Genomic DNA, 13,102 nt, shown 5'->3' with positions numbered 1-13,102 from the left:
ATGTTGCCATTTCCTTCTCCAGGAGGATCTTCCCGACTCAGGGATCAAACCAGGGTCTCCTGCATTTCAGGCAGACGCTTTACAATCTGAGCCACCAGAGAGGTCGTGTATATAGCATTCGCTAGAGGTCACCCCTCCGGTGACACTGGGCTCCTTCCCTGTGTTAGGCTGCTGGCTGAACGGGGCACTCCCCTGTGGAGAACCATCACTGGGTCTGTTTTGTCTGTCAGGAGCACCACCTTTAATTGCTGCAAAGGGTCAGTCCTGGTTGACCACCCTTTGCGTGGTCCATTTGGACTCTCCCGTAGCCCGTGGTGGACTAGCTGGGATGACAGGGTGAGTCTCCTTCTGGGGTGTTGCATTCGAGGCTCCTTCTGGAATGTGCTACTGTCCCCCCTGCAGGTGATGAGGCCAGGTCTACACGCCCGAGGCAGGCCACAAGCTGAGTCACCACTCAGCATAGCCTCCCGTCAGCCCACCGTCCAACCAGCACCACACCCGCTGAGGCCCAGCTTGTCTCAGACACAGACTCAGTCCCAGCCCTGCTTTCCCAGCCCAGCGTCAGCCAGGACAGCTGCCACAGTGTGGGGGCTGGACAGAGCAACCGGCTCTTTTTTTTTTTTTTTTAGTTTTTATTGGACTATAATTGTTTTACAGTGTTGTGTTAGTTTCTGCTGTACAACAAAATGAATCAGCAATATATATACATCTCTCCCCTCTTTTTTGGATTTCTTCCCATTTAGGTCACCACAGAGCGTTGACTAGAGTTCACTGTGCTATACAGCGGGTTCCCATTACTTACCGATTCTATGCACAGTAACGCATTGATATATATGTCAGTCCCAACCTCCCAGTTCATTCTACCTTCCTCCCGCGCTGGTGTCCGTACGTCCCTTCTCTGCGTCCCTGTCTCTATTTCTGCTTTGCGCGCAGGTTCAACGCCAGCTGTCTTGATGTTGTTCTTGAAGTCGGTGATCTCTTTCCCCAGCAGCATGAGGAAGGGGGTCGGTTGGGTAGAAGCATGGAGACGTCTCAGCATATAGGGGATATGGATGAAACCCTCCCCACCCCCGCCAGCCAGCCCCTTAGGAGACGGGCATCTTCTTCCTGTCCCCGGCACGATTTCCTCAGGGACCTGCTTGTGCGCCTTTTGCTCATAGTCAGAACCTGTTTCTCAGCCCTTGGCCAGTGGTGTCACAGTGTTCAGCCTCTCTTCTCTGAAGGCTGCCCGTCTCGTCCCGGCCCAGTGGCCTGGCTGGGTCAGGTGGACTCACTGGGGACTGGTCTTCATGAAGCAGACCTGCCCGGAATCTGCAGGTGCCTTTTTGCCCTGGAACCCGAGTCCACCTGGGGACTGCAAGGCCCAAGAGCTCCTCTGAGAGCATCCCTTCCGCTTGTTCCTTCGGGTGTTTGAAGCCTGTTGCCTACTGCTTTCCCCTTTTCTTCTCCCTTAAAAAAAAAAAAATGTTCCATTTTTTCACTTAGAAAAAAAAATTATTTATACGATTGAGATCCACTAATTAAAGCCATTTTCTGGTATTTGGTTACTGGAGCGTTTGATGTCTCTCTGACAAGACCATGAAATGCACGGAGAGTCCACGGGGACAGAATTTGCTGAACACGGCTCTTTGTAAATGAGGGGACACAGTGTCGCAGCAGCTCATGAATATGAAACGCCCATGATGCCACCTCAGTGGACTTGGGAACACAGATGAATCCTGTCATGTGCTAAATGAGACCAATTTCTTTCACTTAACTTCATCTTCAATCAGACCTTCTTCCATTTGCCTGTTTAAAATTCCCCATACGTGATGCAGAAAGTAACAGCATTCAGTAAAACAAAGTTTTGCAGCTGCAGAGAAAAATGATAATGATCTTGGGTGTAAAGTTGTCATCTCCTAGAAACATGGACATTCTTTCGAAAGCTCATGAGCTCTGCTGAGGGTCTGTTGACTTTGAACACACCATTGGGGGTTGGTTGTCTTGACTGCTCTTCTTGGGGTGTCCCCCTTGCAGCATGTCAGGTCCCTTTCAGGTGGGTTGGTTGTTGAACGTGGCTGGACATGACCCCTTGGCAGCCCACAAGTGCTCTGCAGTGGCTGGGGTACTGCCGGAGAAGCAGTTGTGTGGGGCTGTGTGGGTCCCCTACCCCGGGGAGCCAGGGTGAGGTTAGTGAGTGAAGCGAGAGGGACAGATGTCATCAGTCAGCATCTAAAAGGACCAGGCCAGGCAGACTGACCCCAGTACCATTTACTAAGGCATCAGGGTCAGAATGTGCTGGAGTTTAGAAGAGACTTCATGTAGCTCTCTAGAAACCTTCTGGCCACGACCATGGAATCCCGTTCAGAAATCCCCAACCAAGAACATCAGCACAGAGTAGAATCTAAAGAAACACAGGAGCAGCTTCCTGCCTATACCATCTTTGCCTGGATGGAACTAGGGCCCGGGTCAGGGGATCTCCTTTGTTCTCTCCTTCCTCTGCAGGAAGATTTATGCTCCAGGGAAAGAGCCTGAGTGATGCTCAGGGTGCCCTCATTGCAAGTGGAGTCCAATCCAAGAAATCACCTGTTCTTGTACCAAAACAAGCAGACGACAGCCAGATGTGAAGGCAGGCTCATTGCAGCAACCTGGGGCCAGGGTTTTTGCAAGAGGCAGGCAGGCTTCTTGCTGTCAAGCCACGGGGGCTGAAACGGATCCCACTGGGACTTCCTGGGTACTTAGCATTTTAGTGCGAGGGTGTGATGGTATTATCCATAATGAATGGGTTTCAGGGCAAATGGCAGCTTCTCACATCTTTGAAATCAGTCGTAATTGATCCTGCTGGTGTTCCCACGTTTCTGTTGTTTATTTAAGCACCCCTCATTTATTTCTGTGGTTTCATCTGCTGGCTGGTTGGTTGGTAGGCCTGTTGGCAGACTGGTGTACTGGTATCGTAATGAGTTTTCCATTTGGCAACCTCTCCCTTTGGAATTAGTTCCTACTGTTGCTGTACATCAGCAAGCCTTTACTGGGACTCCCAGAAAGTGGAGTGGTAAGACTGGGGCGCGCCAGAGATGGAGAGGAAGCTCAGGGAGACTGGCGAAGGGCAGTGTGACCAGCCTCAGGGTGGAAGCCGAGGGACTCTTCCTCTAACTTTATCCTCACTGCTCCATCGTTTCTTGTATATGCACAGGCCCTTCCCAGCAGGCCTTGCAGCTCTCAAGTAAGGCAGAGCCTTTGCTGTGATGCCATCAAACCCAGGAAGTGTGTAAGGATGGCTCTTGGTTGTTCCTGTGAAATGAATCCTGCTTAAGCAGCTCTGAGACTCAGTAGCGCTTATAGTACAACCAGAATCATCTAGAGAAAATGAACGTGGCATCCCTCTATGGGTGTGGCTTTCAGATTTGAGAGACATTTACTGAGGTCAGTTCTGTTCGATTGTCCTTTAGTCTGCCCGTCTTTGGGAATGCAGAAGTGACTGAGACGGTCTTCACCCTCAACTAGCTCATCATCTAGGAGGTAGGCTGAGGGCAAATTTCACTTACTCTACCTACAGCAAGGTGATCAGGTCCATCCTGTGGCCTTGAATAAAGTATTATCGAAAGACAGAGGAAGCTCTGCATTCTGCTTTTGGCTTCCCCGATGATCTACAAAAGAAGGGATGTGCATTTTACTTATTCTGCTCATCTGTCATCATTTTGTAAGTGTATAGGCCCTCCCACTGCGACTTGTGCGTGCCTGTTCAGTCCGTCTTGGCTTGCCCCTAACGTGCCTCTGGAGCGCTCTTGCCTGTAGCAGGCACCCGTCAGGTGCACGTCTCCTGGCTGGTCGATGCAGGTTCCTCCCCACCTGGCACCTGGCCCCTGACGCCCTCTCTCCTGCCTCGCCCTGTGCGGCTCTCCCGAGCCCTCCACGTCAGCCACACCAGCCTTCCTCGGAGAGTTGCTCCTCGTCTCCTGGCGCCTTTGGGCACGCTGTCCCCTGCCTGGCTTAGTGCTGTTTATCCTCCAGCCGCTCTGTCCAAATTCTGAGACCTCCCCTCACCCCTCACACCACCCCACAAAATCCCAAGTTATATTCTCTCTGGACGGAATTAAGTGCATTATGCAGCATCCGTTCAGTAGAGTACTAGCCCACCAGGCTCCTCTGTCCATGGAATTCTCCAGGCAACCACAGTGGAGTGGGTAGCCATTCCTTTCTCCAGGGGCTCTTCCCAACCCAGGGACTGAACCCAGGTCTCCCGCATTGCAGGCAGATTCTTACCGTCTGAGCCTCCAGGGAAGCCTACAGAATACTAGATGGCCGTTTAAAAGAATAAGATGAATCTGTACACTGAGAAGGAAAGGTAAAGATCAGTCACAGAACAATGGATATGTACCGTGCCACTCGGCAAACATTTTTGGAAGGACAAACGTGCTGTATATGCAGAAATTCTTTTCGGTAACCGTATATGAGAAATGATTAATAGCTATCACCTCTAGGGAGATGACTGGGATTCATATAAGGAAAGGATGTTTTCCGTCTTAAACTTGTCTGTAGCATTTGAATTTGTTACCACATAGGATGTTACTTTTAACCTGGTGGCTCAGGTGGTAAAGAATCCACCTGCAATGCGGGAGACCTGGGTTCAATCCCTGGGTCGGGAAGATCCCCTGGAGAAGGGAACAGCTACCCACTCCAGTATTCCGGCCTGGAGAATTCCAAGGACTCTATAGTCCATGGAGTCACACAAATGCAGTTTCCCTACCGTGTGGCTAATTGGGCACCGCGTGGGGCCCAGAAGCAGGTGAACAGTGAGTGAGATGGCAGACGTGAGGCCCAGAACAAACGCCCAGCAGGGAGGCCCCTTTTACTAAGGAGCCAAGTGGAAGAGTGGCGAGTGACCTGTGTGGGGGGCTCTTTGGGGACCAAGATCAAGGATGAGGACTCCGCTCCCAGGGTGCTGGTGTGTCAGCCCTCTTGCCTCGCCAGCCCCTTTCCTGGGGGTGTCTGAGGTATCTCAGCCTCCTCCTCCTCCTCACGGCTGGTTTAACTCTACACGGCCAGCAGGGGAGGGAGTCTCTGGGCTCTTCGCGTGTTGGTCCATTTTCCTTTCTGCTCCAACGGCCTTGTTGTAGGCAAGTAGCCAGTGGGGCATATGGTGAGGGAGAGACTTGGCTTAGTTATGGTTCCTGGAAGGCAGAGGAATAAGCAAAAACAGAGGACCCTGAGTCTCCAGGCAAAACAATTTGTCCCAACTCTGGGCGGTTGTCTCACCCCTGCACTAGCCAAAGCGGCTTGAAGTCACTGCACCTTTGCAAAGAAAGCCTGAGGGCGGCGCAGGCTGGGAGTCGGGGTTGGTTGCAGTTGAACTGGGGTGGGAAGCCTGCTCTGTCCGTTCCTAATGCCTCACTCCACGCAAACCGCTCCATCTTGCTGAGCCTCAGTGTCGTCTGGAAAATGAGGCAAGTGGGCAGGATTAAATGCGAAACTGAGGATAAAGCCGTATAGCTTCTCTCCACGCTCAGTGTTTTATCTGTCAGGCAAGTAAGAATAGTGCAGAATGTTTATTAGGTGCCCAGCATAGCGCTTAGTGTTTTATAAACAGTGCCCCATGTATACCTTACAGCAGCATATGAAACGCGTGTAGTTACAATCCCCATTTTACAGCTGTAGAAACTGAGGTGTCGAGAGGGTAAAGTCACACAGCTAGTCCGTGGGGAGCCAGGCTGTGAGTGCCTCCAGTGCTACACTGTTAACCACCAGGCAGGAGTCCTACCCACATGCTTAACAAAGCCACTGCTTCTGATAACATTCGTATGGTTGGCAGCATGGAAGAAAATGAAACTAAAGCCAATAGAATGACTGAACTTTCAGTGGTGCTAGAGCAGATTCCTTTATTCCTCTTATCGTCGCTATTAAAGTCGTATACCTTGGGATGTTAAACTTGACACCCTGAATCAGACCGGGTCTCCGGTCCAGGCCTACAGGTGACGTAGCCATCGCTGACTGCAGACACGGATGCATCGTTCCGTGCAGGTCATTTTGTAAAGAAGCGGATTGATTTCTCAAGCCCGTTTTCTTTTTCTAGGTTGGTTCATCGTGTATACGTGTGTGTGAGAGCGGGGAGTGGGGCTGCGGGGAAAGAAAGAGGCAAAGAGGACGGAAACTTGGGGGCATGTCACGTTCTCATAGGCAAGCCCTTGTCTGTGACTGTACATCAGAAGCTGTAAAATGAGGAAGTTCTTTGAAATTTGCCCAAGACCTGCTCCACAGCCACCTGTTCCTCTGGGGCCGGGAGTTGGATTGCCAGGCTCTGCAGCGACGAGCTCAAGCTGTCACTGCACCGGAATGCTCCAGCTTGCCTCGGCCTGGCTGTCATCGCTGGCTCCATCCCACTCCGGCGCTTCGCTGGGCTCTGTCGGGCACCAGGCTTCCAATTAGAGAGAGACCCCACTGTGTGGCCAGCACCACCCGCGTCCCTCCGAGCGGCCCCTTTGCCAAGGCCCGCGCTGACCTCCGCTCTGGCGCAGATGGGGCCAGCCCCACTCGCCTTCCTGCGCATTTGAAGGAAGGAGGCGGGGATGAACGGGGAAGCCCTTGGGGACCCGGAGCGGACCGCAGGCTGAAGCACAGCTCCTCAGTGCTGGGAGAAGCTGGGCAGGGTTGACAGGGCCCAGAGGCTGACATTGCAGAGCAAGGGAGGACTGGGGAAGACCTGATCCTGAGCCTGAAGCTCAGCAAAGGGGGGGGCATTTTCTTACCAGCTTCTGAATATTCATCTCAGGCTGGGCCCCACACCGAGCGGAGCCAAGAGTAGCCTGCTGTCTCACACCGGACCTGTCACCGTGCTGATGGCACATGGCACGGCCAGCTTCCTCCCTGCCCGGGCTGCAGGGCCCACGCAGTCTCACCAGCCTGGGAGGCCCCTCATCCCAGACTCAGGGACGGTGCCATCAGCCAGCAGTGGACTGATTCCGCTCGGAGCAAGCTGACTTTCTATTAGCATAAAAAATAGAAAATTAGAGAATTCCATATCTAATTCTCTAGCAGGATAGAGAGATACCATCTAAGCTCTGAACAGCTTCTTTCTGGATAGAGGACTTGCTGAATGTGATTCATTACTGCGGGGCTGGTGTGTGCGTCTTCTTTATTTCCTTTTCATCGGCCATTTCTTTTTATTTTCACCCTTTTTCTCACTGTCTTTCTCTGCCTGTCTCTTTCTCTCTCGTCTTATTTTCCGTGTCTCCGTCTCTCCCTCACATGTTCTCTGTCTTTCTTTCCAGACACAACATCTGTGACTCTGCCATCGGAGTCAGTAATAAAGACACCAGGCTGGGGACTGACATTTATATATACTTAGGCCGAGCTTGACTAGGACCATTGCAAAGTCTAAATAATGAATAGCCTGAAAGCAGGAAGGGTCCTTTCCAGCTGCTCTTGGAGTGATTCTGTGTCTCTTTAAAAAAAAAGTTCATTTAGTCCATAGAAGCAAAAGGGAAGGGTGTCTCCGCTATTCTCGCCTCTCTGGAATTTTCCCCTCTTTTAATATTCGTAGTTGGTTTGGGACTTCCAGGACTGTCTCCCCCTGCTTCACCTTTCTTTTTTCTCTGCCCCATCTCTTTTTCTCTCTGTGCAGACTGGTTGAAACGACGAACCCCCTCTGCCAGCCAGTGATACTCACTGAGAGAAGGCAGTCCTTCTCTAGGGTGTTCGAGAAGATGGATGGTTTTTCTGCTGTAAGCAAGTTGCTGCTATTAAGTGATGCGCCGTCTCTCTGTTTCTCCCTTTGCATGAGCTTGTTAGATTGACGAAAGGAATGGCCTCGTGTCTCCTCCTGTGTCTGTATGTCCGTCTCATACAGAGAATTCAGAAAAGAAGAATCTCCAGGAGACAGCAAGGGAAGTGTCATCTTTAGAATCAGTGTTGTTTAGGATATTAGACCTGGCCAATGGAGACTCCGGCTTCCCTCATAGCTCAGTTGGTAAAGAATCCGCCTGCAATACAGGAGACCCCAGGTTGATTCCTAGGTCGGGAAGATCGCCTGGAGAAGGGATAAGCTACCCGCTCCAGTATTCTTGGGCTTCCCTTGTGGCTCAGCTGGTAAAGAATCCACCTGCAATGCGGGAGACCTGAGTTTGATCCCTGGGTTGGGAAGATCCCCTGGAGAAGGGAACGGCTACCCACTCCAGTATTCTGGCCTGGAGAATTCCGTGGACTGTACAGTCTGTGGGGTCTCAAAGAGTCGGACAAGACTGAGCGACCTTCATTTTCACTTTCAATGGAGACTCTGATCCTGGACACTGCTGGGAAGCCAGGTCGTATCATTAGGTGTACAGTGACCTTGCAGATACAGGCTCAGGACCGTGGCGGTTGCGAAGACTAGGACGCGCCGATGCGGATGTGGGCCTCGGCTGTGAGGGGTGCGCTCGTGGAGACCTCCACCTGGCGACGCGGCGTGTTCCCCACACCTCTGTCTCTGACCGTTCCGGGCTCACTCAGCTCTTCTTCTCCTCCCTCTCCGCTAAGCGCTTCCCCCGAGGGCTGCCCAGGACTTTCTTCTCATTTCTTTACATTTCTCCTTGGAGAGCTACTCCCGTGGCTCCCAACATGGACCAAATGTCAGGACCATCCAAGAAATCTTACGGAAAAATTCAGCCTCCCAGGCCCCACCCAGGAAACTTTAATCCCGCAGGTTCTGGGGTAGTAAAGCCTGAGATTCGGAAATTGTTGAAGTTCTGCCTTCAATTCTCACACACACCTCAAGTTCAGTTCCACCACCCTGAATGGGGGAGGGGGGTGCTGGAGGCCAGAGACCATCTGAGTGTCCTTTCTCCCTGAAGCCTGTGGCCCTCACGGCGGCCAGGGTGTTGAAGCTGGTAAGTCATCAGTGGGGAAGTAGGCTAGATTCCCACTCATGCTACTGACACTTTTGCCTACCCTCTGGTTGCAGATATCCCTGTTATTCCGGACCTGGAGGAGGTACAGGAGGAAGACTTCGTCTTGCAGGTGGCAGCCCCTCCCAGGTATATATTCGCCTGAAGTTGGAGGGAGGCTGGGGAACATGCCAGGCGCCATCAGCAGTGATGCTGCCCCCTTGGGGAGATCCACACATCTCTAGTGATGGGCCCCATCCCAGGGTTCCCATTTTATTGCACATTTTTTCCCCATTTTGGTCCTTCGCAGATGCCCAGAAGGCTCTGGGGACGGCAGCCTGGCAGCATTGCTGGCATCGGTTCCTGCCCACATTCTGTCTTTTCCACAGCATCCAGGTGAACCGAGTGATGACCTACCGAGACCTGGACCATGACCTCATGAAGTACGCAGCCTTTCAGACCTTGGTGAGTGGATAGCTGCTACGCAGAGGGCAGGCGCCCATCGACATCCGCGGGGTTTCTCAGTTTCTCCCAGGCCTTGCAGCCCCTCCTCCGTGAGGCTCTGAGGCTGCCGGGCGACAATCCCTTTGCCAGAGACATCCTCCTCGGGTATTAGAGCATCCCTGGACCCAGCCTATCCCAGGGCTCTCCGGGCCAGTCTCCCCCATGCCCCCGCCTGCCCTCTTGGCCTCGGTAGATGTGCTACGTCATGCCTGCCCCTCCCCAGTGTCCACTCTCCCCCAAGGAGTGCCCAGACTGTAGGACATCGTGGTGTCCCCCCCAGCTCTCAGCAGCTGTGTGGTCCACCCACAAGTTTGCACAAGGAACAAGGGGTTCCTGCAGGCCTGGGTTTGGAAAGTTCTACCCCAGTCAACTTAGACCCCAGAGGTCATTGTCCAAACGCCCCATGGTATACATACCCCCTCCTGCCCCCATGTTCATAGGATGGAGAGATTGACCTGAAGCTCCTCACCAAAGTCCTGGCGCCAGAGCACGAGGTTCGAGAGGTACGTGCCAGTGGCAGGTCCTGCCCTTCAGCCGTGAGCAGTGGGCCCCGAGGCTGACCGTGGCGGGAGGCTGGCCGTCCCCGAGGGGAGGGCCTCCCCCGTCTCACCCAGGATGCCTCTCTCGGCAGGACGACGTCAGCTGGGACTGGGACCATCTGTACACAGAGGTGTCCTCTGAGCTCCTCAGCGAGTGGGACGCACTGCAGACAGACAAGGAGGGCCCCGTGGGGCAGCCCGCACACACCTGAGCCGGGGGGTTGCTCTCTGCATGCGCATACCTCTGCTCTGGACTCGAGGAAAAGGCCATAAACCTAAAGAAGCTCTCAAGTGGCTCAGGATTTTTATATATGGACTGTTTTGTAATAAAAATATTTTCTCTTGTATGAAATTGCATCGTTCTGTTGGGCAAGAAATTGCTTTTGCTCTGTAGCCCTCTCTTGATTCGTTTGCACCGCCCTCTTGGAAAAATCCATCAGGAGTGAAGGAAGGCATCTTTGGAGCCACTGATGGGAACTCGCCCCATCGCTGAAGAGCAGGAGGGAAAGCCAGATGGAGGAGGGGAAGGCTTTGCACTCCTGGAAACCATTCTGTTCACAGAGGCCACAGCAGTTCCAGGGAGCTGGGGAGGGCCTGGCTGGACGCCTTTCTCCCTTCGGATGGTCAGTGACACTGATCATATTGCACTGTCTCCTTTGTGCTTTCAGGGCCACTTAGCTGAGAAGACAGCACACTGAACCTGTGATAAGGTGACCCCATTGCCCACGTCAGGGTTTGGTGGCTCTTCTGATAGCGTGCCCTTTCCCTCCTTCTTCCTGCAACCCAGGCCTGGAGCTCCCAAAGCACGTGTTTCTCTTCTGTCCCCCCAGGTTCCCAGGGCCTTGTTTCTGATTCTCATTAGCAGAGGGCAGCTCGGCAGCCCTGAGGTGTCCGCAAAAACTCTCAGGGAACCCCAGGCCTCTCCCCCGACTACCCCCAACCTTTCAGATGCAGATCCGTTTATCTCCACTGCTCTCCTCCACCCCAAGCATCATCACCGCCTATTTCCAAAGCATGCTAAGATCTGGAGCGGAGCCCAGCCCTTGTTCGAAACAGAGGCATCTTTTGTTTTTGTTTTTCTCTTTCTCCCCAAGACATCCCATCTGAGGACAGGACATCTCCCGCCCACTTCTCCTAGGTGCCACTTTGGATCAGGCCTGTGCAGGCTGGCGGCCGCTAGCCAAGGCCCATTCCTGGCTGTGGGGAGCGCTGAGTGCTGCTCTCATCCTGCCTGGAAAGCCCTTCATTAAAATTCAGGAAAACAAAGAGGCTCAACACTTCAAAAACCCACTGGGGGGTGATTTTGTCTGACTACGGTGCCCTTCCCCCATGAGCCACTGGGCTCGGCTCAGAGCAGGCAAAGAGAACGCGTGTCTGTTAATTATAAACTCAGGGATTTAGGGGCTTTGGGGTCCTGTCTCCTCCTTTCCCAGAGTCACACTTTTAGCCCAGTCAGCCCCTCTTTGGAATAATTCCCATGGTCACTGAGAAGTTTCCATCTAGGCTGGTTTTTCTTGAGCCTGCAAGATTCTGAAACCCAAAGGAGGAAAGGCTGTCTATTTCTAGTACCTTAATCCCTGGCAAGTTCAAGTGCCTCGGGACCCTGGTAACCTTGGAGGTCTTCGGCCAGCAGCTCGCACAGGGGCTGGGTTTTGACTCCCTCCCTTTCCTTCTGAGACACCTTCTTTATGTGCCAGCCAGCCCATCCAAGACTTCAAGGGCCTCCCAAGAGGATGACACAAGAGGCCCGATAGAGAGGACAAGCTTCAACAGGTACCCCAGCGTGGGGGTGGGGGATACCCGGGGGGGTACCCCCAGGGTTGGGGGGCGGTGGCGAGGAGACATGGAGTGGGCCTCCTGCATGTGGTGGATTGATGGGTTCCTTTCCAGTTTCTCCCAGACCGGCTCATGTCAGAGAAGCCCCAGCCGGTATCCGGCTAAATTTGGCGTGGGGTGGTAGCCGCAGAACTGCAGTTCATAGGCTGGGCTCTGGTGGGGAAGTTCGTTCGTGAGATTCTGGTGACTATGTAGTAATACATGCCAGTGCTGTTTCAGACTCTACAGACAGGGAACTGGACAAGCAAAATTCTCTTCCCTCAAAGCGCTTCCATTCCAGTGTGGGAGATGGATCAGTAAGTAAGAGAGGATGTCAGCCGGTCGTCCGGTGCTGGGGAGAGGAACTCAGCAAGCCGGGGAAGGGGGTGCTGGGCTCAGGGGGTTCAGAGTTAGTTGGGGCGGTTAGGGGAGGCCTCACTGAGAAGCTGACGTGCGGGCAAAGGTTTGAAGAACGTGAAGGAAGGAGCGGGACTGGTACCTGGGAAGAGTGTTCCAAGGAGAGAGAGCAGTATTTGCGAAAGCCCGTAGTGTGGTGGAGGACTGGCTGCTTTGAGGAGCAGCAGGAGGCGGTGTGCCTGGTGGGGAGGGGGCCAGTGGAGAGGAGATGCTGTGTCTTGCTGGGGGGCCGGGCTCAGCACAGAAAAGGCCTCTGCACGTGTGGGGTCCGCTCTCTCCACTGACACGAGCACCCTCAGGCCTCCATGGGCTTGCCAGGTAGCCTTCAGAAAAGTTTCATCAAATGCCTGCAGGACCCCTTTGTGCCTTGGCCTGGAGAGAAGGGTTAATGCCACATTGAGGGAGAGAGGAACCATGAGCTCTTCGGACATGGAATAGAGGTCCAGAGGCTATGGTCGGCTCCCCCAGGCCAGGGCCTGCTGTGTGCAGGGCACATGGCAGCCCTGTGTGACCCCTGCTTGGAACGCTCCCTGGAAACCTGTGGCTCTGATGAGTGACTCAAGCAAGAAATTCATCTGGGCTAGCCTGTGACAGAACCTGAGGTCATCTCTACCCCTGATGATTGGCTCCTCTTTGCTAAACCCCAGGACACCCCCCAGACAGGCTTCTGGAACTACAGGCTCCAGATGGAAACCACTGCTAGTGCCAGTCCAGGGCTGCTAGACCACGGAGCGCTGCTGCTCCCAGAAGTCAGGGCCTTTGGTGAGGGTGGCTCCTGGGAGCATGGGTGCGGGAGGCTTGAAAGGATTTTCGAGATAAGGAAACTTCAGCATCCTTGCTCTGCTTCTCCAAGCAGTGCTATGCTTCCCCCGACCTGGGGTTGCGGGGGTGGAGGGGGAAGGCAGAGAGTCAGTGGGGAAGGGGACGGATGGAAGGGGGAGGGAAGGGAGCAGTGTCCAAGAACACAGATTCTGGAGTCAGGCAGTCCTAGGG

The 13,102-nt window shown here is 53.6% G+C and overlaps 1 protein-coding gene across 1 annotated transcript in view; it reads left to right on the top strand.

Moving 5' to 3' along the window:
• Positions 1-10,215, top strand: part of IFT43 (intraflagellar transport 43) — a 103,415-nt gene extending 93,200 nt beyond the window's left edge. Inside the window, exons 6-9 of the mRNA XM_055435510.2 lie at positions 8,912-8,984; positions 9,224-9,299; positions 9,779-9,841; positions 9,970-10,215. Coding sequence (XP_055291485.1) covers positions 8,912-8,984; positions 9,224-9,299; positions 9,779-9,841; positions 9,970-10,089 — 332 coding nt within the window. The 3' untranslated portion in view covers positions 10,090-10,215. The remainder of the gene's footprint in view (positions 1-8,911; positions 8,985-9,223; positions 9,300-9,778; positions 9,842-9,969) is intronic.
• The last annotated feature ends 2,887 nt before the right edge of the window (positions 10,216-13,102 follow it).

The sequence above is a fragment of the Moschus berezovskii genome, chromosome 9, assembly GCF_049115385.1.
Source record: "Moschus berezovskii isolate FMDL1 chromosome 9, NW_MosBer_1.0, whole genome shotgun sequence".
Lineage (NCBI taxonomy): Eukaryota > Metazoa > Chordata > Mammalia > Artiodactyla > Moschidae > Moschus > Moschus berezovskii.
This window is presented reverse-complemented; position numbering and strand designations above follow the sequence as displayed.